General features: G+C 53.1%; 1 protein-coding gene across 3 annotated transcripts; it reads right to left on the reverse strand.

The window, feature by feature from the left end:
- Window positions 1-13,030: 13,030 nt before the first annotated feature.
- Window positions 13,031-25,835, reverse strand: Fgfrl1 (fibroblast growth factor receptor like 1). 3 transcript variants are annotated; one of them, XM_052199138.1, is made up of 7 exons: window positions 25,655-25,835; window positions 24,911-24,991; window positions 16,374-16,646; window positions 15,180-15,260; window positions 14,790-15,074; window positions 14,356-14,706; window positions 13,031-14,149 (listed from the first exon to the last, which is right to left on the reverse strand). In XM_052199138.1, the coding sequence occupies exons 2-7, from the start codon at window positions 24,975-24,977 to the stop codon at window positions 13,620-13,622; spliced, it is 1,587 nt and encodes a 528-aa protein (XP_052055098.1). In that variant the 5' UTR covers window positions 24,978-24,991; window positions 25,655-25,835; the 3' UTR covers window positions 13,031-13,619. The 3 variants fall into 3 exon arrangements, with proteins under 3 accessions (XP_052055098.1, XP_052055097.1, XP_052055099.1); XM_052199137.1 differs by having other exon boundaries at window positions 25,497-25,835; XM_052199139.1 differs by lacking the exon at window positions 24,911-24,991 and having other exon boundaries at window positions 25,497-25,834.
- Window positions 25,836-26,191: the final 356 nt, after the last annotated feature.

Raw genomic sequence — 26,191 nt, forward strand, 5'->3', positions numbered from 1 at the left:
ACGTCTGGTCGATAGGGTAATGTCACCTCGTTTTCCAAAGGCAATGGTCATTGTTATTACACTTATTCAGAAAGCTCACTCAAGCAGAGTTCCTTTGACTATACAACATAGAACATAGTATAACAGGATTCTCCTTCAAAGGGTGCCATCTGAGCAGAGCAGTTGTATCAACCTACAGAGCACAGTGAGGCCTCAGAGTTACAGTCTGCAGGCTGCCTGTGTATCCAGGCAGGAACCTAAACTTTTCTCCTGAAGGGAAACTTCAGAGTACCTACCTGGAAGGGAGCCTAGCAACCTAGGTATGGGCAGGAGAGCCAGGACCCAGTGTTGCCCCTGTATCTGCTGCTTGAGAAAGTATGCAGCTCATAGAGGAGAAAAGAATTTGGTAGCTGAAGTTAGGATCCTTTAGAAACCTCAGGAATCTGTTTTCAGGAAATGTCTTTTCTTCAGCCTTAGAAACACTGAGAAATATGACCTGAACTCCTCTGAGCCTTCTATAGCTCTTCCTGAGCTGAGCATGGGGGAAACCTAGACTTCAAGGCCCGGTTGAGGTGAGGTATTGGAAGAACATCCAAGATGTGAAGGTTATCAAGGATGCCCAAGCCCAAGGGGGTTGCCAGACACCAAGAAGGGAAGGTCTAGGTTTAACCAAGCCAGACAGCCACTGAGAACAGCAGAGGAGGTAACATAGGGTGACAGCTAGGAAAGTGGCAACACTCTACCCAGGTAGACTGCTCTCCATCTCTACCTCTGTTCCTCTTGTATTCCCTCCCTCTGCTGTCTTGCCTGGCCTGGATGGGGTGGAATGAAACAGAACACTGCCTACACAGTTTGCGTCATCTCATAACCCTCACTCCTTTGTGAAGGGCTAGGATGACCAGAAGATACCCCTCCCAAGCTGATGTGGGCGCAAGTCAAACCTTAGGATCCCAAATCCAGACATGAGGGTATCAGAGTGGGTGACCAAAAGGCACAAATGTATCTGGGCTCTGGAGTCAGGGAAACTGAAGCTTTGCCTTATGCACAGTCTGTAGGCCATACCTCTTGGCCTGACTCTCCCAAGGAGGATCCTTTTGGCTCCCTTTGCTGTTCATAAGCTGAGCCCACAGAATGTACCCTGGGACCTGAGGCCCTGTGAGAGCAGCCTGCACAGTGACTCTGTCCTGGCATCCAGTGTCTAGTGGGGTGCAACACGAGATGGGCTCTGTTTTAGGGGTCACTCTCAAACCTAGTGTTTGAGAAAACAGGACAATGTGGGAATTGCAACTGGCCCCAGACCAGGAGGCCATGGTTTTTACTGCTTGGCTCTTCTTGACCCTGGGAAACCTGGTCCTGATACCAGGTCCTCAGCTACAGGAAGTGAAGATGCTGCAGTTCCCCTAGGGGTTGGCTAAATGCTTCCAATGAGGTATATGTAGGAAGGCTGCCGGTGGCCTGGCCACAGACTCATCTCAGACCTGTCTCCTGCTGAGACAGCCCTCCCATACTGCTTAGTTTTAATGCTTCTGGCTTCTCTGTTTTTACATCTCAGAGTGACACTTGGCAGAAAACTGATTCGCCACAGGACTTTTCTGAGCCAAGACCTCTGTGAGGACAGACTGGCTAATGATTCCAGTACACGGCCCTGGAACACTGGAGAAGGCCCTTCTGTTAAAGTTTGTTTTCTCTGCAAAGTTGAGCTGTAGAATCCACCCAGGCCCTTCTTGTTGTCTGTGGTTAGGACAGCAGGAGTGGAGGTAGACTTGGCGTGCATCTGCACACAGTCACTGCAGGAAACCTGAGAAGAGGCATCAAATTCTCCTGTTGTAAAGAAGCACAAAGGCTTTGCCCACAGGAGGCTCTGTTCACACGACCCCTGGGGCAGGCCATCCAAGAGGCCCCTTATTTTCCCCTTGCCCACTCTGGTACAGCAGAAGTCCCATATCCTGAGAATAGAGCGGGATACACAATGACTTCTAGAATTCTTTGCATCACCGTCCTTACCCATCTCAAGCTCCTGTCCCTAGAGGATTGGTTTACCCTGAGTTGTCAGACATGAACTAAAAAGCCTGCTAGCAATCTGTCTGAACACTGGGTGGTATACAGGCACTTCTATGCCTGTTCTGAGCTACTCAAAAAAATCTTGTGTTTATGTGTGCCGGTGTGTATGTGTGTGTGCATGAGTGTGTGTTCATGCACACTCATTTCTATGCAGGTACATATGTATGTGGGTATACACATGTATGGATGATCATGTGGAGGCCAAAAATAACCTCGGTGTCATTCTTCACGTGCTATTGATTTGGGGGAGGGGGAAACAGAATCTCTCACTGGACTAGAATTTACCAAGTAGGCTAGGCTGCCTGACCGGTGAGCCCCAGAGATCCCTCTGTGCCTTCCCAGCACTAGGATTACAAGTTCATCATGCCCACCTTTTTTTTAAATGCAGGTTTTAAGACCAAACTCATCTTTTCATTCTTGCAAACCAAGTAGTTTATCAGTTGCTGCTCAAGAAACTCTTGTTATCTCAGCTCTCTGGTGCTTTTAGTCTGTGGCCTCCCACAGGTAGCAATACTTTTGAGTAGGAAGAACATGACCCTGGTCCCTGAAACTTATAGGTGTTTTGAGTGTAAGCAGAATGATCCTCCTGTACACCTGAGAATTCAGCCTACTCAGAGGGTTTCCAGTTCATCTAGTAGGTCCTTTTGTAACTTGGTATACTACCCCAACGAACATCCTTTGCCTTTTTAGAAAACAGGCCAGAGGCAGGAGGTTTGTGCCACGTGTGTGGGCACAGGCACCGAGTCCTGGAAGAAGAGGGGCCTGGCTTAGCATGTAAGTGCCTGGAGGCTCTAGAAGCCCTAGCCCAGCAGGAAGCTGTGTGGCTCACTTGGGATCTTCCTTACCAAGGGCACTAGGAAAAACAAGGAGCCTGCCCTTTGTTACCTAGTATAGCCCACCTATGAGTCCTCATGGCACATTATCTCTGGTAGCCAGGTATCCACATGGCTGTAGAAGTACTGGGAGATCCTGAACTCAGCTCTGACCCTGCACTGTAAAGCTGATTCACATGAGCACACTAAACTATGCAGGTGCACACTAATGCATGCACCTACTTATATATAGGCTCAAGTGCATGGTCACATTGGCTGCCAGGGCAGAGAATACTACTTGGGAAATTTGGGCCTAGATAATAAGGCTTATTTGAGGTGCTGCTGCTTCTGTTGCTGCCTACTGTAGGACACATGGGTGATTTTCTAAGACAGGGGACTCTCAGTGACTCTCTTGCCCCTCACAAGCCAAAAAGCTGTCTTACCAGGTTGGACAAGGGACATTCTCCCCACCCGCAGCAGGTCCAGCAGGGGAGGCCATGTCTCATTTCTAGCGAGTACTCACTGAGAAGCCAGCTCATCGGCAACTATTGCCTAGCTTGGAGCCAGCACTCCAGGGGGCTGTTTTCCAGTGGAAACTGAAGCAACAGCCCAGAGTGAGTTTTTGCTGATTCACCCGGAGATGCCTCCAACACCTAAGGCTGGTGACCCTTACAGGGGCCAGGATAAGCCAGCTTCTTTCTTCCACACAGACAAGAACACAGAGTTCATCTTCAGAGGGGGAGGTAGGGTTGCCTACCAAGGAAGGCTCCTGTTGAGAGAAACACCAGGAGCAGTATAGCCCCAAGTGACCAAGCTTCTGGGTAGACCAGTGGAAACAGAGGTATGCAATAGTGAAGTCTGCTGGTCCCAGCAGTGCTGCAACTTGGCAGGAACATGCTTTTGTCCTGCATACACTCCCTGAGCCTCTGAGATCTTCTGTGGGGGCAGAAGTCTGCACCTACCAGGCCGACAGACCTGTAGCTACTTGTCTGCCCCCTTGCCACCACTGGAGAAATAAAGCTCAAGAAAAAAGCTACTGATTCTGCAGCACCCTCTCCCACCCCACCCCCAGCCAAACTTCTGGAAGACAGAAGAAGGCTTACAGAAAACAGAAGGTGCTTGCCATGTTTGTGGAGGGAACTGAGTGGTAGCCCTTTGAAGATTCAGTTTCTGGCATTGAGCAGAAATTCAGAGATCTTTGGGTGGTGCAGGGTGGGGTCAGTTTTCCTGTCTCCCAGCTTTCCCATCTAAGCCCTATCCTGCCTTAGAGCCCCTCAGCTGAGCAATATTCACCTTAGAAACTTACACTTCAAAGAAAGTAGAGGCAATCTCCATCACAGTCAAAGGCTCCCAGAAACCAAGGGCAAGGAACTGCTTTTACACCCAGACATGGGCCCTACCCAGTTTGTGATGTTGTTTCTGGACATAAACTATATCCTTCAGGACTGACATACCCATTGGTTACTAAGAACATGAGGTCTCAGAATCCCTAGAGTCATGGTCTTGAGAACTTTTCTCTTTCCAAGCCCAGCCATGCTTGGATGCTGTATCCACACAATAATTCAGAGCCTAGAACCACCCAGCCAATGTTTACCTAGTGTCTACTATGAAATCACTATGTGTATAGAAACTTCTATAGGAGCTGGAAGTTTGCTTGTATGGGGAAGCTACCCAAGACACCCAGTAGGATCTTCTCAGGCAGTTTCATGTCTGATGGCAGGACAGATCACTATTCTCAGAAAGAAAGCTAAGTATTCCCTGTCACATAGGACCTCCAAGAGAGCCAGCTATTCTTCACAACCTGGTCCAAACCAAGAGCTACAAAGGTGCCCGTGGTGTCTGCCCTGAAGCTCTCATACAATGTGGAAATGTCCCTTTATCCTGACTGAAGCACCCTGAACAAAAGCAGCAGGCAGAAGCTGCCCTATGGAAGTTTTACCTCACTCCCTGGGTGGGAGGTAGAGGTGGCAGAAACAAAACCTTTCTAGACAGCTGGATAGGGCACCTAATCCCATAAACCCTTAGCTGATTTCTACCCACTCTCTAACTTGAAAGACTCAGGGGCTATCCAGGGCCATAGAGGCAAGAATGTGGGATGAATGGATAGATGGAGGTCATAGTGAAGAGATGTCTTCAACATGGAGAGCAGGATTTGGAAGGACCCATATACCTGACCTGACCATAGCACACATGGAACATGCAAAGCAGGAGTACAGATCATATGTCCTGAAGGCTCAGAAGACCAAGCTTCCATAAATTTCCCCTCCTGGCACTCAGCCTGGGCCATGGGCTGGGAGGGTGGGTTAAAGGCTGGTAAGGAACTAGAGCCATAGAGTTGGGACCCTCCTCCAGGGTTTCCAATAAAGGGCTCCTCTGGATCAGAGAAAGACTTTGGTGACATACCCTCCTCAGGCCATTATTTTGCCCTTCCATATTCTCTAACCCTTTGAATGTATGTCTCAGAACCCTTGAAGCTCCCTCAGATTCTGCTGCCTCACAGATATGCTTACTTGTGCAAAGCAGTGTAGAGACAAGGATGATGACTTGCCCCTCCCCAGAGCAGAGCTCTGCAGCTCCTGGGCTGGGCCAGGCTCTGGCAGCCAGGCCCAGGCAGGCTGGCAAGGGCTTCTGGCTGCTGCTCCTCTCATTTCCTCTTGGCCTGAAGGCTCGGCTGCCTTGGAAACAAAGGGTGGATTGTGCCTCCTTCGGGTCTGTATAGCCTTAAAGGCTCCCCAGTACCGCCGCTTTCACTACAGGGGCTGGAGGTGACAACTGTGCTTTCAGCCAACTAGGATTCCCCTGGTCAACTCTTGTGGGCTCCAAGAACAGGGACTTCAGGAGACAACAGCCCCAAGCACCTCCAGAAGTCCAAGATAGTGGCTGGGCTACCTAGCTGTGCCTATCCAGTGCCTATCCCTATGTAGCAACTTCCTGCCTCCACCTAGGCCCAACGACAATTAGCCCAATCCCTACCACACTAGGACCTTCTATGTCCTACAACCTGTCCCCAGTCATTCTGCCCTATTGAATTAGAAGCAAGAATCTCTGCTTGACCATTGAGTCAGACATCCCTGGCATGACTATTTGGGAGTTCCCCATGCTCAATGTTGGCCTTGAGACTCTGGAGAGGTAAACAGGGCCAAGTCTCTCCTCCCAGTGGAACAGAGTACCCACAGCTACACAAATGCTCCAATCACCACACTCCCAGGCAGTATGGGTCTGGAATTCATGCTGCAAAGGCCTCTTCTCACCCCAACAGGATTCCAATATAATCTCTGGCAATCCAGAGAATAACTTGGGGTATATATAAATTGGGGATAGGCTGCACTAGGCTTATGGAAGGAGGCAGCAAAAAGCTCCTATGTACATCTGGGTCTGTGTCTTAGGGCAGGTTATGAACATCTGTCTCCAGATACAGGGTTGGGCTCAAGATGCCCAGCCACATGCCAGGAAACAGGAGCACCAATGTCATAGCCGGAACTAGGCACACTCATTATGGTGGTAAGGTTCTAGTTTGATGCCGACTTGAGAGTCAGTCTTGGGTTCATGTTCCCACTACCTAACCGGAGCACTGGCCCTGCCATGGATGTTCTAATTCTGTTTGTTGTTGCTTTGGTTCCAAAGAGGTATTGTAGTCCATGGGTGAGACAATGCTGACTGTCTTGGAGAAGCTCCAAGCAGTGATGAAGGATAGGAAAAGGAAAGAGAAAAAAAAAATAGAAAAAGCTATAAACAGACAAGGAATTCATCCTAAGCTGGTCCCACTAGGTCTATTCCTCCCCTCCATCACTGGCTCCTGCCAGCTTCTTTCCTATAAGAGTGTATTAAGACAGAATCTGGGAGCCAGGCGGTGGTGGCGCACGCCTGTAATCCCAGCACTCTGGGAGACAGAGACAGGCAGATTTCTGAGTTCGAGGCCAGCCTGGTCTACCAAGTGAGTTCCAGGACAGCCAGGGCTACACAGAGAAAACCTGTCTCAAAAAAACCAAAATCCAAAAAAGACAGAATCTAGGGCCTCACAAAAGAGGGTCTTCCAAGCCCCAGAGCACCTAGCCTGTGCACCTAGCCAAGAGTGCTTGCCCTAGGCATTGGCAAATCCAGACAAAGAGCAATGTGGTTCTGGAGGCCATGCTCCCTGAAGTCACCTGATGGAGGGTCAGAGCTGAGACCATGCCCAAGCTTCAGAACAGGAGACAACCCCCAGACTCACAATTAGACCTAGCCTCACTGAAGGGTCGACTAGGCCCTATGTGGTATGAAGGCTAACAGCAATATCTTCTATCCTTAAGGAAGCCTACCCAGAATCCCCTGGACATACAGCCCTCCGCCCTGTGTCAAGGTTGAAGGACCCTGACAAGGAGGGGGCTAATGATTCCTTGAACTAGTTGCTAAGATAGCCTAGAGAGGGGGTAGGTGGGACAGAGATACAGGAACCTTTGTTCCCATGATGAGTTCTTTGGCCAACCAGCAAGGTCTTCTGCCTCCACCTCCCCAGTCTGTCTGGGAGGTGGAAGAAAATAGGCAAAAAGACTTGCCTGGGAATCCTGCAATGTTCCAAGTAGACTGGGATAGGTCTAGCAAAAGCTATCTTCTTCTCTGGAGGCTGGGACCTCAATTTTCTGTCTATAACCCCTTAACTGGCTCTCTGATAACATAGGACTACAATCCTCAGACGCTGGAAACAGATGATCCTCGGGAAGTCTCCAGTCCCAGTACAGCTGCTATGATATTCCTTCTGGGCCCTGTTAGCAAAGGCCCTTCATGCTGACCTTCTATGGGGAGGGAGAACTGCTTCTTCAATACAGGGATATTCGTGTGCCTGCATGGGACTCACTAGCTGCCATGCAGCTGCAGGGAGCTCTAGTCCAGTCAGAACCCAGCCCTGGAACTCAGATGCCCTGCTGCCTCTCTTGCCAGCTGTTAGCAGCTGTCACCACCTGATGGCCCAGGTCCAGATGCCTGATGGCTAATGCAACAAAGGAGGAGGACAGGGTGCAGCTGCCTTGGGGCACAAGAACCTAAGACTGACTTACCTCTACTACTATTTAAGGTGACTGCAGATCCAGGCTGTGATCTCTTTTCTGGATACTAGGCCTCCGTAGGCAGGGAAGTATGTGAAATGTGTATGGTTATCTTACTCTTCCCACCTAGTGCTCACCCAGGTAAATCAAGGCAGCTGATGAGGTCATCTATCAGTTTCTCCTAAGATGAGCAATAGGGAGAGGAACTACAGAAGCAGGTGCTCCAAATACAGCTGTGTCCTCACCAGGGGACCTGGTTCTCCCAGGGCTACAATTCTCAGGCTACTGTGCTGGCCAGTGAACCTGGTGTCATGTGCTGCCTTGTTCAACCACACAAACTCCAAAGCCAAGATCTCTAAAGAAAAAGCCTTGCTTGAGAACAGCTGGCTCACCCAATGGACAGCAGGATCACGCGCCCATGTCTCTCCTTGTACCCATCCTACATGCCTGAGTAGCCTGGGTAGCCGGGGACTTTTGAGGCCCCTCTCCCATCCTCTAGGTATGTGAGAGAGTCAGGCGAGGTCTAGAAGGAAAGTAGTCTCTGGTGGACAGATACATTGAGTTAGGCCAACATAATCCTGTATCTGAACCCAGCAACACTGGTATTGCAGGCAGTCTAAAAGGATGCTCCAAAGTTTGGATGAGCAAACTTTGCCTGTGCTCACCAGGCCACGTTCCAGTTTACCACACTGAGCAGCCAAGGACTTTGGGCCTTTTGTCTCAACCTTCTGCTCCAAGTCCTACTGCACAAAGTAGAAAGCCACCACCTTACTTGGAGGCAAGCACTGTCAGAACCCTTTCAGGAAGAATATAATGACAACTGGCCAACTTCCCTGTCCCTGTCATGGAGGGTAGGGGTAAATAGACTGATGACCTTCCTCTGGGCCTTCCATTTGCCTCAGAGACACCAAGTATGGACTGGCTCAGCCCTGCTATCAGTAAGGTACCAGGAGTAGCCAGGGTCCCATAGCTCAGTCTTCAGAAGCCCTTTGGAACCCCAACTCCTAGTGGGCACAGGATGTTCTCTTCACCTTGCCTTACACCCCTGGGCCTGAGTCTAACCAAGATTCAGGATTATGGAGCCAGAGAAGTGACCCTGGACACCAAGCATAGGCAGCCTCCCACTCAGATAGAACTACATGACAAGCCTATTGCCTTGGAGGCAAACAATGTTCTGTTGGTGGGGGTCATGGGTACTAGCCTTCTCCTCCCCTCATTGTCTGGCCTGAGAGGCTCTGTGCCCAGGTGAGGATGAGGAAGGCTCATGGGAGCTTTTGATGCCCCACGTAGGACATGATGAGAGAACAGCATGGACAGCCACCTAAGCCCTGGTGGGTGGGACCATGTGAGGAAGGGGGTCAGACCCATATGAAAGCTAGTGATATACAACCCAAGGAAAGCAGAGAAACAAAACTGAAGATCTGAGCTTGACCAAGCAATCTTGAGTAAATGTTGGCTGTGAAGGATTATGAAACGGGTTTTCAGATAGTGATAGCACAAGTATTTAGTCCCAGCACTTGGGAAGCAGAGGCATGCAGATCTCTGAATTCAAGGACAGCCTGGTCTACAGAGTGAGTTCCAGGACAGACAGCCAGGGCAACGGAGAAACCCTGTCTCAAGGGGGGGAAAAAAAAAGACTGATCCAGATCTGGAATGGGAAGACAGCCTGACCCAACATGGGGTAAGGTGAGATCATTCAAGGTTTCACATAGGTTTTAGCTATTGCCAGTTGCAATGGTTCTTGAGAGACCTCAGGTTGATCTGCAGGCTTACCAGGATCCCCTGTGATCTTCCAAGTGGGAGTTGCAGAGTGTTAGGCCTAGATCCTAGGCGTGTCAGAGGGCCCAGAACTGGGACCAGACTAGCATCCATTTTTGCTTCGGACCCTGTCTCTACCTATATTGGAGCCCTCTTCCTCTCCAGATTAAGATGGCTCCTATGCAGGCAGGAGTTGCTGTCAGAGGTCCTCCTTAGGAACCTTCCACTCTTTCTCTGAGGAACTCCGACCACCAAAGATGGCTATCCTGTCCAAGCGGGGTTCCTGGGTGCTGATTCAGGCAACAGAGGAATCAAATGATCTCCCAGGAACTTGGTCAGCCTCAGCCACAGGCTGAGGCCATCTTTTGGACAATGCCCTTCACAAATCTCTCTCCTCAGAAAGAGACTTGTGAGTCCAAAACATAAAGTGTCAGTCAGTTCTGGAGCTCTAAAGTCCATAATATAAAGTGTCAGTTCACAGAGCTTCTATGTGAAGACTACCTTTGGGTCTTTACACAGCTGAGGGGGCCCCAGCTGCCACCTGCATGCCTAAACACAAAGTTTCAGAAGGGTTCTGCCAAACCTTCCTTGACTGAATAAGCACAGCCCCTGCACCACAAAGCTAGGCTGAGGTCCTTATTCTACCAGGGCACAAGAAGCTCTTTGCATGGTATGCAACCACCAGCTGTGGGAGCAGCATGCCCCAACCCCCAACACTGTAGCCCAGGTCACCACATTCTGTCCCTGATGCCTTATGGCCAGCCTGGCTACATGTCCCAGCCCTATGATGTCTGTAAGATCAGGGCAGCTCTTCTGGCCCTGCCCAGTGTCCTGGCCAAGTTTGTGTTACTGAGGTGTCTCCACCCCTGCCCCTCTTCTGTCACGGGTCCTCTGTGGCCATGTCCTGGTCCTGGAACAAGGCTCTGATCTCTAGCCAGGTCCTCTGACTGCTGGGTGGGGCAGCCCATGTCCCTCTCATCTCTGCTTTGTACTATCGCCCTTCTCTGGGCATTAGCCTTAGCCCCTCCCTGCCCCTACGGACAGCTGCAGGACAGCTTATGGACATCCTTTGAAGCTAGAGAAGGGATGGGTGTCACACCCAAGGGTGTCAGAGCCTGGGCCAACCTTTCAAGTCTGCCGGCTTTCCCAGTGAATCAGCTTATCACTGCCTAGATGGGTCAGAGAGAGGCTCAGGCATGGCTCCCTACCACATCCCTCATGCACCCACCACTCATTGAGCCTCAACCAGGACACTGAATCTCCTCCTTCATGACTTCCAACCAGAACCTACTATGCCTGGCCTGGCCTGTGGGTCACCCCAAGGACAGCAGTACCCCTCTTGACCTCTAAGTTGGGTAAGCTAGGGACACGTGCATTCATCCATGTGAGGGGTCGCAGCAAGCAGAGTAGAGCTATTTCAGGCTCCTCCTTTCTTCCTGGACCCACAGGCCCTCACCCCTGATAGGATTTTGATCTCGGCTTTCAGATGAACACCACACTCAGCACATGACTATTTCCTCTAGGCCTGGGCAGCAGGAAGAGTCTGGATGACACAGGCCTAGGAAGAGGAGGCATTTGGATGGATAAACGGGTGCCTCCTAGCAGTAAGGCCAAGGTCCAAAGCTCCATCTTTTGGACACTGCCAGACTGCCCTCAGAGGCACTGTCCTCTTCTACCCAAGCTCAAAGTACACAGGCTATTTATTCCTACCCATGTGACAAAGCAGCCCCCTGGACACATGGGGAAGGCGATTTCAGCTCTGAAATGTGTTTAAGCAACCAACATGTACCTCTGCAGGGATGAGCCAATTGCATCCACACGGCGTCTTGCCATTGCTGAACTAGAGGCAAAGGCCTTGGGGCTGGAGACAAGGGCTCACAGACGCTGCGTGTGAGCTGGGACAGTCATAGAGGTCTGAGGTAGACAGTGAGCTCTGAGCTCCAAGATCATCACTCAAGGGTATCCAGAGACCCTGTTGAGGGCAGTGTAGGGTTGTCTTACCTACACTGGAGCCCTTTCCTCAGCCTGTCACTCACCACCTGCTCTCCCCAGGCAGATCTTGCTTATGAGGCAGCAGATGAAAGACAGGGGGTGACGGGGCTGCTCTTACTCCTCACTGGCTGGTTCCTGACCTGAGGCCAAGGGTCTCCTTTCCCTTACGGTCCGTCTTCTCTGCCTGCTCCTTGGAGCAGTGCATCGGTATGACACAGATAACTTGCTGCCTAAGATCTTCTCTCTTTCCAATTCCCCATACTTCAAACAAACTTGACCTTGCTAAGTCATTCTGTATGAGGAATATCTGTCTATCACCAGCTGTGGACCTGAAGTTCCACTTTGCCTTGAACATGTATCTGGGCATCTCCAGCATCTGGTAGCCGGAGACAGCCCTGTCACTAACAGACAGGACCACTCAAATATGGCTACCCCAAGAGGTCAAGGGCTAAGAGCTGTGCTATATGAGGGAGTCCTATAAGTAATGTCCAGAGTAACTAACTTTACTCCTGAGGGGCCCACCCAGAGAGACACCTGGTGAAACTCGGTGGCCATTTGTTATCTATAGATACTAAGAAAGGTGACTTCTCTCAGGGAAAAGCTCTTAGAACCATGGCAGGGCCGTTGCATCAATACCTTGCTGGATGGTGCATGTGGAATTTTTATGCACACATGCATATGATACTGGAGACTGAACTGACTTCCCACATATTAAGACAAGCCCTCTACTATTGAAATATATGCCCAGCCCTGTGTGCCTTAGGGAGCTCTAAACCTGTGATAAATATCCCAGTCTCCAAAATGCTAGGTGAATCAGAGCCTCAGTTTCCCTGATTGAAAAGAACAACTACCCATTATCGCTATAGGGGTACCTGGGAGACACTCAGCTGGAACCCCAAGGAAAGCAGTTACTGTGACCTGGGACTGACCCTGTCTCAGCTCCAAGCAGCTTCCCTGCTAAGGCCACATAAAATGGAACAACAAAAAGCAGGTTCCCAGCTAAGGGCAGGGTCCTGCACAGAATAGAGGAATAATACTCAGCCATGTATACAACAGCACTCCAACCAGGCCCCAGAGTAGTGCACAAACACCTCATACCACCAGCTAGCTGCAGCCACTCCTGGCACACCATGAAGTTCAGAAACCCAAGGTCCCACAGAAGGCAAAGCCTGGGAAAACCCAGCTCTGAGGCCTAGGAAAGGAAAGGCAGGCACTTCCCGAGGAAAGACACACAGGCACAGTATAATCAGTACATGTGGATACATGTAAGCTAGCACATGTATGCACACATACATATCAGTGCATATATGTGAGTATATACAAAAGTGAGCACATGAACGTGCTCACTGGCAAATATACACACAGACCAACCCCAGGTAGAAACACCAGAATGAGAAAAGGAGACAATTTCTTGTTTAACAAAATAAATTAAATATACGAGGCTTCAGCTCAAACTCTATATAAAATTACAGAGACCAGGCAGCCATGTGACAGTGAGGATACCCAGTGTCACCACAAGGCCAGGCAGGTCCTAGGCCTCAGGGAAGGCCAGAGTTCCTGTGTCCCAGCCCTCCTTACATTATTATTAATATTATTTCACTTCTTAAATATAAATATTGAGGCCCTTCTCTCTAGCAAGGGGAGGGTGGCTCAAACCTCCAGGCACAGCTGCACTGCTCACCCCAGTCAGGTTGATGATAGCTCCTGGACACCCAGGGCACATGGAGGCACACAGAGGCCAGGCAGGAACTCAGATGGGCAGGGGTGGGGAAGTGGCCATGACCACTAAGACTTGAGGGAGATTCCTTCAACTAGCCATCGCTACATGTCACTGCAAAGTCACACCACAAATCCTCCTGAAGGTTTCTCAGGTTGTATGTGCACTTGTGCACACATTTACACTTTTCAACTTGTGCATGTGTGGATCTGGCTGTCTGCTCATCTGGTAGTACATACATCTACGTGGCCACGTTTGTGAGTGCCTACCACAGGCACGCTAAGACACTCTCCCTCCACTGTCCTCAATCCTCCCGACCTGCTGCCTTGGCCCCCACATGCCCACCTCAGGGCACAGGGCTTGGAGACCGGCTGTATTTAGCACCGACAGTGGACATGCTGGTGCTGACGAACCCTGCCCTCCACATGAGAGTGTGTGTGTGCATGTGTGTGTGTGTGTGTGTGTGTGCACATCTGTGTACAGCTTGGGGTACAGCTTGGGGCCGGCAGTTGACCCAGAGGCCAGGATGTGCTGGGGAGCCATGGTGGATCCATGCTCCTCACATATGCCCACAGCCAATGAGGGCAGGTCCTTGTCACCACCACGATCTCGGGATGTCCCTGGGGGACGATGCCCAGGCACAGGAAGTGTAGATGCAGGGGCACATGGCTTCTTCTTGGTCTGGCAAAGCCAGAGCAGCACAGTGCCTAGGATGAAGACAGCACCGGCTGGGATGCCGATCACCACAGGCCATGGCAGGCTTGTGGTTGATGATGAAGAAGCCAGAGGAGGCCCTGGAGGTTTGGGGTCTGCAAGAGAGATTAAGGAAAAGAGTGGGGATGGAGTGTCCCTATACCAATGGGACGACCAGCCCAAGTGTGAACTATGTGGACAGCACCCCTAGACTCTCTATAAGGCAAGGATAGCCCACAAGGATAGGGAGTGCCCACCTGCCAGGTGGACATCTGGGAGCCCCAGACTGAAAGTAAACATGGGGTGGGCAGCCCACACACACCTGGTAATACAGTGAGGAAGGCGCTACGGAAACTGTAGCCCATGGTATTTGCGCCCAGGCAGATGTACATGCCAGCATCATCCTGGCGGGCCCGAGAGATGAGCAGCTTGTTGAGGTAGGAGCCATCAGGCCGTGACCACACGTCGCCCGTGGGCAGCACCATAAACTTCTGGCCACCCACTTCGATGGAGTTGTGGCGCCCCTCAGAGCCGTACTCCACGTGCTTTAGCCACTGGATCACAGGCTTCACGTCACTGCGCACCTTGCACTGAAAGGACGTCGTCCCGCCAAAGTCCACCGTTGTGTTCACAGGGTGTGTCCCTGTGAGCACGGGCTTGGAACGAGTCCGCTCTGTGCCAGGGACAAACAAACACGTCAGCACAGTTGTAGGCACTACGGGCCCCTGTCCAACCGACCACTGACCCACCACTCACGGATCACATCCACTTTGTAGGTGGCATTGATGGCACCTGCCCGGTTGGATACACGGCACGTGTACTTGCCACTGTCTTCAGGCTTCAGGTTCTTCAGGCTCAGTGTCCACTTCTTCTTTCTGTGTTCACTGGCCTCTAGACGTGTCAAGGTCTGGTCATCCTTCATCCACATGATGTCTGGCCGTGGGTGCCCACTGGCCACACACTTGAGCCGCACAGAGCTACCCACAGGCCGTGCAATCACCCGGCGCCTCATCTTGGAGGGCTGTGTGAAACGAGGCCGCGCTGTGGGGCAGGGCAGCATCAAGGTCAGCAGAAAGGCCACATAAAGATGCCAGAAGCACAGTACTGCCCAATTCCAAGCATGCAGTCTTCCTACCCCATACTTACCCCACTGCTGGCTGGCTGGGTCCTCCTGGCCCCCAGAAGAACCACCTGGCCCAGGGCTCTCCTTCCCTGGACTAACATCATCTGTAGAGAAATAGGTAATAAGGAGGCCAGGTGAGGAGTACAGAGAGCCCCTCATCAGAGCACCTAACATGTCCTGGCTGAGACAGTCCTAGAACCCAAAAACAGGCCATGGACACAGCCACATGTCAGGATTCAGGGACAGCTGGGCAAGGGCTGCCTGCCAGCCCCCTCCCGGGGTGCAGGTGACCCTGATAGGCATGGTGGGACTGGAGAACCGCCCCCCACCCTGGCTCCGGGGGTTCTGCAGGGCTCACGAGGAGGGGGCCAGGCTCAGCCAGCAGCTGCAGTAACCCTAGCCCACATCAAGGGGCCGAGTGCTTGGTGCAGAGACATGGCTTACATACCGCCTGGTCATCATCCTCTTTGAAAGGATGGGGGTGGGGAGGTGGACAGCCGTAATATTCCCATTCCAAACCCAGAGAAGGCCTTGAGGCCTGTACTGGGCAGTGATGGGGGAGGGGCAGGGTGTGATAAGGAATGTCCCCCTTGCTGCCCTATGACAGCCGCCTCTTCCACCAAGACTGTGACCAAGGACCACGCTGTGTCCCAAGCCACTACCTTAGACTTCCACTGCAAAGAGAATCAGCCAGGCTGAGGGCCCCACACTAGGGAGCCCAAGATTGGGGCCATGCCTGCTACCAATGTGTGGAGGGTGTGTCACCGAAGACACCTGCCCATTCCCTATTGACTGGGCCCCAGGGACAGAAAAGAACAGAAGCCATTCACTTCTTGCGGCCCCTCTGAACTCTGAAACCTGAGCCTCAAAGTCATGGCTGCCAAGGTTTGCACTGCCAAGTCCTCAGCCCACTCCACCCTACCCCACCCAGCAGCTCTTCAGTGGAACCACTGCCTGAGCTACCCATCCCCCCCTCAATCCATGTCTGCCACCTGGAAGCAAAGGCCCAAAGCTGGCCTGGTGGCAGGGGGTCTTCAGCTGCCCTAGGGCCCAGGTTAGGAATAGGGACAGAGAGACCCTCCTGATCCCACCTATATCCAGGTTGATTTGGTGCAGGCAAAACAAGCAAGGTGGGAGAATCCAGCTGTGTCTGCTGTATACTTTGTACCCAGCCAATTTTGTCCCCACCATAATCTCTGACTCGAACACCAACTGACCCATGATGATGAGAGTGTAGTTGACGCTGAGGCTGCCGAAGCCATTGGTTGCCTTGCACACGTAAACGCCGGCATCCTCTGCCTCCACCTCCTTCACCTTCAGCCCCCGGGACAGCACATGGAAGCGGCTCCAGCCGCCGTGGATTGTGCGGCCATCTTTGGTCCACATGGTCAACGGTGGTGGGTCCCCCTCCACTGGGCACTGTAGCCGCACAGTGCGGCCCAGGCGGGCCACCTGCCGTGGGACCACTTTGTCTGCCATTCTCGGGGGTCCTGTAAGAGTTAGAGGGCTTGGATGGGGGAACTCATGGGGGGGAGTAAAAACTTGACACAGTGGAACCCCACCTGGACTCCGCTGAAGAAGTCTGCTTGGTACCGCAGAGGCCCCAAAGCATGAACTCTACCTCCCAACCACAGCAGCCTATGCCCAACACATCCCACTACGAGAATCCCAAACAGCTTACTTCGCTTAACCATAGCAAGCAGTGTCCCCAGGAAGGAGAGTGGAGAGGCCAGAGGGGTGGACACAGCTTAACTCAGTAATATTTTTAAAAATTCAAACCAAGAAAACAGGGACGTCCCTTTGTCTCACCAGAGAGAACTATATGTTCCCTGGTCAGAAAGGAGGGAGCCCAGGAACAGGACAACAGGATGGGGTTTTGGCTGGTTTCTTTATCTATATACATATAGGCTCACAGGATATCTTGTGTTCCTACTGCACATCGTACTACCTCTGGCCACTGAGCCTTCATCATCCCAGATTAGTCAGAGCCAAGGAAGGGACAGCCATCACACACCTGTTTCAGATGGAAATGGGTCAACAGGAGAAACCACTGAGGATAAACAGCTAGGTGTACGTTTGCCAGCACTCACTGCCACATACACAGACCCATCAGCAAGAGTGCCCTATAGGCACAGATGTGTATACACCCACGTATGAATGGCCATTCTGTCTGTGTGCTCTGTGTCTGACTTCATGGACAGAATTTTCCCAGGGCTGTCACCAGTCACAGGGGCCACAGCCTGCCAGTGGCTAGACCTCACAGGGACATAATACTAAGACCATGGGGTCAGAGGACAAGTATCCTGAGGGTTTGAATCTTAGAGCCCTCCCTGGGATAAACAGGATAAGCAAGGACTGGGCAGAGGCACTCAGTACCTCACCTGAATGTCATTCAGGAAATCTGCTTCATAAGGAAGAACCCACTGGGTCCTGTCCATGTGAGTGACAGACCCTAGGTCATACCTGAGGAGGTGGCCTGGCCTTTGGAGACAGCCCTCCAACAGGATGCTCATAGGAGGGGCCCATAGCAGAGACTCAAGTCCCACAAGTCAAGACCACCATCCTGGAAAAGGCCAATTCCTGAAACCCACAATCCTAGCCATCAGAAACACACTCCCAACACCACCAGCTCACATCAAGCATCCTTCTCAGTCCCAACCATCAAGGTAACTCTAGACAGGAGTGTGACCAGGTGTAGCAGGCAGCTGGGAGGTGAGTAGGGAGTGCAGAGAGCCTGCAGGTGCCGAAAAGGGGAAGAGCTACAGGAAAAGTGCTTTCATGAGGGAGGGTGGGAGCCGCACCCACTGCACGAGACTGTCATAGGGTCACCTCTGAACAAAGAGGGACATCCTAGTCCTACTGCCCACCCACACGTCACATTTCTAATCTGTCCGTGAGGAGCATCTACCTAGCACATCAAATGATTCTAGTCAGGATGGTCCTGGGCAGAGCATGCAAGGTTGGGTAAGCACAATGGTGCCACCAGGCCGTCTGTGCGAGCTCAGTGGGGGATGCAGCGCAGGGCCTGGAGGCATATGTGTTTTTTTTATAAGCAGCTGGTACTTCCTCAGCATGCAATTGCCCTAGTTATATGGCCACTGTGAGCCCAGGCAAGCTTCTGTGGATGCCTTCAGACTCCCAGAGGCTGCTTTTCAGGGCCCACTCTTAAGTACTAACGTGGACTTTAAGGAAGCAAAGAAAAAAAAAAGTCAGCCCAAGGGGAGGAGCCTTGTCTCCCAGAGAAAATTCAAGGGCAGCATTCCTGCTCAATGGGGCAGGGAGCCCCAGAGGAAGGGTCCTCCCACGCCTCTTCTTTTCTTGTATCCACATGGCCCAGATCCTTTCCCATCTTTCTGAGATCCTCTTCTCTGCTTCTACTCGGTTCCCCTGGGCCCTAAGCAGCTACCAACTGAGATCCCAATACCAGCCTTCCTCCTCACTTTCCTTCGTGGCTCCCTCTAGAAGGGAGAGACCAGAGGTAGAAAGAGGGCTGTCAACCCACCTCTCCCCTAATCTGCTCTGTTCATAGACCACCTAAGGCAGGAGGTCAATCCAAACATAGTTGTCCCAAGGCTCTCCTCCTGCACCCAGCTTACCGTGTGAAGGGCTGCTGGGCACTAGTCACATGGGCCTCCTGAGCTCTCTTCCCTATACCTTCATAAGTCTCAGCCCCATTCCCAAGCAAACACTGCCCACCACCCGTCACTGTCTGAAATCCCACCCCTCACAGAGCCTCCCAAGCTTCAGGTCAATGAGAAACTGACCAAAGCCCTGCCTGGCTCCACAGTCCCCAACCAACCTGGTATCTGAAGCCTCACAGACAGACCCAGACCCAGACATGCAAGCATACACACACATATATTCAGTTGCCTGAAGGTGTTCTGGAGGCATCCCTGGGGAATGCCCAAAGGCCAAACTAATCTATCACCCTACACCACATAGGAAGATCCTCAGATAAACCTAGCCTCACTGTGCTTCTGGGAAGCACGACTCCTCCTGACCTCAGACAGAGGAAGAGAAGCCTAGAGGAGGGGGTACTAACAAGCAGGAGCCCTGCCATGACCACTGCTGAGAGACATGGCTAAGTAATTGCCAGATGGCCGGAAGCTTGGCCCTTGGGGCCTGCCTGCACATATGCTGGGGGACAGGCTGGCGACAGGCCGGCCAGAGGAGCCAGCCTTATCCTAAAGCAAACAGTATCCTGCCAGCCCTGCCCCCAACTAAGTTCTACTGTACCCCACTGTGGGGCTGGGCTCTCAGGCTTGTTACAGAGACCTACATAAAGACCACCCCTACCCCCACCCCCTCCCTGCAGAAAGCCCAGCCCCTAGAATTCTGGGAATTTGGACCATAACATGGCCACCTTGGATCTATATTTAACTTAGGAAACACAGCCCCCTTTGTTCTACCTGGACGGCCATCTACCCTACTCAGCCAGTGAGGAAACTAAGGACTAGAAGCTCAAGGCAATGGGGGCATTGCCCCACAGTCTGCCTTAGGATAGCTGCAGGGAGTGGGGGACAATTCTGGGCAGAGGCAGGGGCCTAGTGGCCATTCCTGACCTTCTAACAGGGCTTGTCTGACCAACCTAGCTAGGCTGGCTCCTTCGGGAATGCCAGGGGTCTGAGACAGCCCAACATGATCTGAAGGCTAAGGAAGGAGCTATGCCAGCTTCTGGTCTCTCTATAACTTCTACAGTCAGGTCAGCCAGGTCCATACCTCTGAAAAACCCATCTAGCCCCAGCCAGGTGAGACTAAACATGAATCCAGGAGGAGCCAGCATGGGGACCTTCTACAGGAGGCACAGTCTGTGTATAAGTTCATAACCTGAAGGATGCAGTCAGTGTCAGGTCTAGATGCCAGGCTGGGGACTATAGGGGGAAATACCCAGAGTCAGGCCTAGAGCCTGATAAGTGAGACGGGCACAGCGGAAAGCTGGGGTTCCAGGCATCTTGACCTGAACTCCCCTCCTCAAAGGGCTGGTCTAGGCACCAGCTAGCAACTGACCCTGGACAAAGTGTGAGACCACCTGGCCACTCAGGCCCAGCTTGGCCCTTGTGAGGCCTGCATGGCCCTAGGAATTTCCGGCCTGAAAGGAATTATCTGGCCAGGCAATGAGGCTGGTCAGCTAGCTCAGTGAATCTCCTCCTGGAGATGCAAACTGATGAACTAAGGGACTTTGAGAATGGTGTGGAGAGCTTCAACCACAGAGGAGCAGAATATGCTCTTCTGGCCCTCTGGACACCTTGCTCCAGGACCCCAGAGGGACTACAATAGGAGCCAATCCAAGCAGAATTGCAAGGCACCTGTCCAGTAGTGATGGGCCTAACAGGTAATGAGCTTTCTATGACCGATATGACACACCCCTACCAAGGCACTGCCCTAGTCCCTGGCTGTGAAAACATATATCCCACAATACTCACAGCTGGAGCCCCAGGATGAGGACAGGTGAGAAACCCACAGACAGTCCTCTAGGGCCAACACCTGCTAGGAGGCCAAAGCCCAGGAAATGGCAGATGCCCCTCAAGAGAAAAGAGCATAGATGACAGTCACAAGACCCAACTGCCCATTAGGTTTTGGGACCAGTCTTTGTCTTGTCTTGAGGCTAAAATCCTTGAAGGCATATAACTGCATGGACACATGCACAATTGTGGCCAGTAACACAGAGACCCAGTGTTGTGAGAGGACTAGGGCTTGACAACCAACTGAAGGTGCCCAAGGGCTAGATCCATAGGCTCCGAAGCCAGATTGACAGGACCCAGGCAAGTAGCTATCCCATAAACCACCAGGCCATCTAGGTACCTCAAAGAGACACCATACTCCAATAAGCTGGTTAATGGAGCTAGCTTGACTGTCACCCAGGAGTAGCAATTAGGCAAGCCAGAAGGATGTAGGGGAGAGGATTCTTTGGAGGCTCTGCCTGGTCCCCTAGGTCTGTTCCTTTCTCTGGGATACCTCAGCTACCACATCTGTACATTGCTAGCTCCTAGACACTCTCTGACCCACCGAGACCATATAGCATGGGTATCATCAGCTGAGGACACAGCCCTATAGGAGCCACATATACATCATCCAAAGAAAGTGACTACCTCAGGACCCACTGAGGGGGACTCACATGGACATCCAGACCCTGAAACTCTTCTCACAAACACTAGCTTGTTAAGCCATGGGCTAGCTTCAAGTCAGGGCACCTGGCAGGCCTAACTCTGATACTGGAAGGACCCAATACCTCAAAAACTGTCAAAATAAGGCTATCTCCTAAACCCAAAGCTCCTGAGGCAATAAGCTACCTACCTAGCCCCAATAAAGACTTATGGAATGTTTGGATTGCCTAAAACAAATAGTCCAGCAAACCCATCCAACAGCCCATACCACTGCTGACACAGATTTCTTAAGGACAGAGTTGAGGATGTGAGGGCTCCAAGTCAGGGGTCCCAGTTGCCCTCAGCAATGTGTGGCTCTGAGCCTCAGCCCATGCCACACCACTGCTCCCAGAAGCTGGAACATAGGCTGCAAGGAGTATAGGGGCAGCCCAGTAGAAGGCTCTGGCCTGGTCTCCCAAGTTTCTGCAGGGCACCTGGTCAGTCAGAGGCTGGAACCTTCTCCTACGTCCAGCACCACACCTGAGCCAGAACAGCAGATGGCCCCTTTCCCTACTGCTAGAGGCACCATCACTAGCTCTACAGGCCCTTAACAGCTCATACAAATCTTTCAGGAAATAAACTCCTGGTGGAAAGAGGAGTTGCACTTCCTGCTCGGTGGGAAACTCTTGCTTTTTGCAGCTACCCAATGGCATGTACTTTCTGTCCACCTTCCACCTCTCCTAAGCCTACCCAGACTACACCCGCCATAAGTCTACTGTCTGCACACCAGCCTGGGGTTCTTAGCTCCCCCTACCCCTTGCTTTCCTCCACCTTGAGGTGTAGGCAAAAGTACTGATTAGAAGAGCAAGTAGCAAGCAGAGGAAGGTACCTATGAAGTATGGAAACAAGGGCTTAGACACACATTACCCCCTATGCATTCTGGAGTCACCACATTAAGGCAAAATGAGGGAGAAGAGGCCACCATGGGCCAAGCATCAGGCCCTGGCTACACAGAGGGCAGGTGGCCAGTAGGGGGAACGAGGCTGTTGGGCCACAGCCAACTGCCCCCAGCATTACCAGCAGACTGAGCCAAGGCCAGGAAAACCAGAAACTGGAGGCCTCAGCTGGGGAAAAACCAACATTTCCCTAGTAAGGGCCACAGCACAGGGCAGGCTGACTGAAAGGCAACTCTGAGAGCCCAGAGGCCCATTGATCCTGCACAAAGGATAAAGGAGCCTGTGGTCGGTATTTCTAGGCCTAGCCAAAGGCGACTTTGTTCACAGTTCCCTCCCCACCCCCAGGGGGACAGTGATTTATTTTCTCTTCCAGGAATAGGGCCCCAGATGTGAATGGGAGGCTGGCCCACATCCCTACTTCACGGGGGCTCGGCCTGGCTCCCAAACATCTACCTCACTCCAGCCACACTCTGATCAGCCACAGCCTGTGAAGAAAAGAGGTCTCCTATAGATTGTTTAAAAGCCAGGGTCAGCCCCACACAAATGGCCAATCATCATCTCCACAGCACCACATACATATCCTTCTCTGCAACACAGTACTCTGGGCAAACTGCTGTACTGGATAGCCATGGCAGGCACCCCAACTGTCCATCAGGGCCAGCTCACTCCAAACCAAAGGCTGAGTCCAAAAGACAGAAACCTATACAAGCTGCTCAGAGGCTGGTCCCAGAATGATCCTTATAAAAATTCAGAGGTGGCACGTCACTTTTAGACTTATCTTTGAGAATAGCATTCTGTTCTAGAAGTTACACTCACTGTGAAAAATGGAATGGACTAAACCAAAACTTGTCTTATTTCAAAAGGGGGGACGGGAAGCATCTTAAGGCAAATTCACCACATTGTGAAACTTTGGGCAAAGGGGAACTTTTAAAATATGATCCCAATCTAGAGATGTACAGATTCCAAAAACTGTGACACCCCAGGGAAATAGCTTTCAAAACAGCCCAAACTCTACATGCAGTTCTTTGGCCCAATTTAAGGTCAAAATTGGGCCTACTCACGAAGAACTACTGGAGGAGGAATGCATTTGGAATAGCTTTACCTCTCCAGTGCAGACTGTGCCTGAAGGGAGAAGTCAGCATAACTCAGGAAACGCCATTCTTCCACCTCAACCACAGGGCCCTTGCCCTTGGAAGGCAGCTCTTTCCAGCTCCCTAGAGCTGGCCAAAGGCCTTCACTAGCACAGCCAGGGTCAGATACAAGGCACAGTCCCAAGACTGTGGCCAAGGGAGACAAAGGCAGAAATAGTGTACCCTCTAGGACCATCGGCACAAAGGTAGTGCTGCTGCCCACGGCCACCCATCAATCAGGCTGAAGGTCCAGCCAGTGATCATGGCAGGGCAGAAGCCTTCAGAGCCTCCCCTTCGCTGAGCAGCCAAAGAAGAGGCAGGTGCAGGGATGGGGTGTATCCAAACAGATAAAAGACCAATCAAAGACTGGGTCACCAGTTGGGGGAGGTGGGGGGGGGGGTGAAGGGACAACTCACCCAGTATGGCCCAAGTGCCTACATGCCCAGAACACTGTCCAGCCCAGCTGTGCCTGGACAGCCCCCACCCTCTCACCAGCCAGTCCCCAAGCAGAAGAGGGGGGGTTATGGTGGCATAAGGCCCACCTGGGCCGCCGCCCGCCGCCCAACAACAAACATGGCCATATAAGGCCAGGTTGGGTTCAGTGCGCCCGCGCTGGTGGCGGGGGGAGGAGATGCGAAGCCTCAGAGGACTGGTGGACAGAGCAAGGACAGTCCTGAGTGGCCAACACACCCAAAGGGCCTGCCTGGTCATTAGTCCCCGCCTAACCATAGGGGAGCCCAGCGCTGTGCCCCGTGACACTGAAACACGGTGGCCAAAAATCCACAGGCATGTATCACCCATCAGCTCTGGATGCCCTTTGCCAGGACTAGGTCCAGGGCAGAGCTCCCCACAGAACAGAAGATGGGTGAGGCTGTGTCCAAGCCAGAGTGCCGTGTACCCTGCAACAACACAGCGTGTGGCCCTGTGGTCTAAGATCATCTAACCATTCTAGTATCATCCAACCTTCACTGTGTAGTGATGTCCTATGCTCTGGGACTCCCAGATGATAGACTATGCTGCCTGTAATAGATAAGCAAGCCAAGGGTCCAGAGCTGGGTCAGCTGAGGGCTGGATCTGAGTGAGCTCCAATCACCAATATGTCACCAAGGTTCTCTAAATTCAGCTAGCCTCTGTGAGTCTCTACAAGGTCCCAGGGACTCAATTAGGTTTTCTGCAGCCTCAAAGAGTCCACTCCCCAAGAATCTGGAGGAGGGAATGACAACTACCTGCTCTCCACCTAGATATGCACCTGAAAGTATGTGTATGCGAGATTATTAGCCTGTCCCGGAAAGGCCCTGGGCAAGGCTAACAAGTCAAATGATTCTGGGGCCCTTTAGGTGAGGTGTCAGCCAAAGAGGGTGAGCTGGGGGTATCTGATTGTGACTAGGTAACCCCATGAGTGAAGTAGAGGCATGTAAAACTGGCAGTACTTCAGGTTAAGGATCAGGGGTGAGGAACCGCTGCGATGGGGTAGACAGGGAGGGGAGGAGTGTGCCAAGCGGGCACTGTGTGGCAAGGTTCAGGGCTGGCGGGAAAGGGGCGGCGCTGCAGAGGCCAGAGCGCCAGACTGGGCGCCAGGACTCACCTCGCGCCGCCTCAGCCGTCGGGAGGGCCCCCAATAGCAGCAGCAGCAGCGCGGGGCTCCGCGTCATCTCGCCGGTCCGACCTGAAGTAGGGGCGCGGTCACTTGGAGCTGGACTGGACGCCACTCAGGGCTCGGGCCCGCAAGACCCAGGTCGCGGCCACAGAGCCAGTGTCCGCCCCCCCTCGGCGCCGAGCTCCAGGCAAAGGAAGCGAGGCGCGTAGACGCTGAGCGTATCAAAGGCAGACAAAGGGTTTACACTAATTACCAGCCACCCCCGCCGCCCCCTCTCCAAACACCGTCTGGATTCCTGGTGCTTGTAACTCGGGCCCTGCCCCCGGGACACACAACACCGAGCGGCCCCGCAGATAATCGCCTGCGCCATTAGCGGACAAATTTGCGCTGGGGGGCCCACGTGGGGCTCAAGCGGGGGCGGGGCGCGGGGCAGGGCCGCGGGCCCCACAGGAGCAGCTACGGCGCGAGCCCGGCTCCCGCCCCGCAGAGTGACCGCGGCCCTGCCCTTTGCGCCCCGCACTCCAACCCATTCCAGCCCTCCCTCCGGGGGTCGCGGACGTACAGACCGGCTCACCTCGACAGGGATCAGCGCGGGGGTGCGCAGCTGGCAACAGGGTCAAAGCCGGGCCCCTGAGCAGCGCGACGCGGTCATCGCTGCCCCGGGCGCCGCATCCCGCCCCGCCCCCCCCCCCCCCCGCGCCCCCGGGCCCGGCCTGGGCGGGGCGGCGCTACCTGGGCGCTGGCGGCTGGGGCCGAGCTGGGGCGCGGGGCGCGCTGTCCGCGCGGATAAACGATGGGGCTAGGCGCGGGCCGGGAAGAGGGGCGGCGGGGCGAGGGGCCCGGGGCGCCGCGCCGCGAGGCGTCCTTCCCTGCGGGGCTTTGTCAACTCTCCCGGAGCGAGCGCGGAGCAGCCCTGAGCTCCGCCCCGCACAACTTCCGGCCAATCTGCGAGCCCCAGTCCGCCCCGCTCCCCGCCCCTCCCCGAAACTTTGCTCCAATCCGCACACGTGCCCGCCAGGCTCGCAGCTTAACCCTCGAAGTGCTTCTGCCCTTCGGGCTGGCGGCTCCCCGGAGCGCGCCCAGTCGGCTCTGCCACGCCGCGCCCCTGCCCCTGTACTCTGGAAAGGCGCGGTCCCGCTAGCCTGAAGGCCAGCTGATGACCGCGGAGCCCACTCGGTATCTGCACCAGCCAGGCCCCCTGGCCCCCGGAGCTGGCCGTTACCGCACTGTCTCCAATGCCAGCTTTAAACAGGAGGAAGGGAGCTGAAC

Source organism: Apodemus sylvaticus, chromosome 11 (genome assembly GCF_947179515.1).
Source record: "Apodemus sylvaticus chromosome 11, mApoSyl1.1, whole genome shotgun sequence".
Lineage (NCBI taxonomy): Eukaryota > Metazoa > Chordata > Mammalia > Rodentia > Muridae > Apodemus > Apodemus sylvaticus.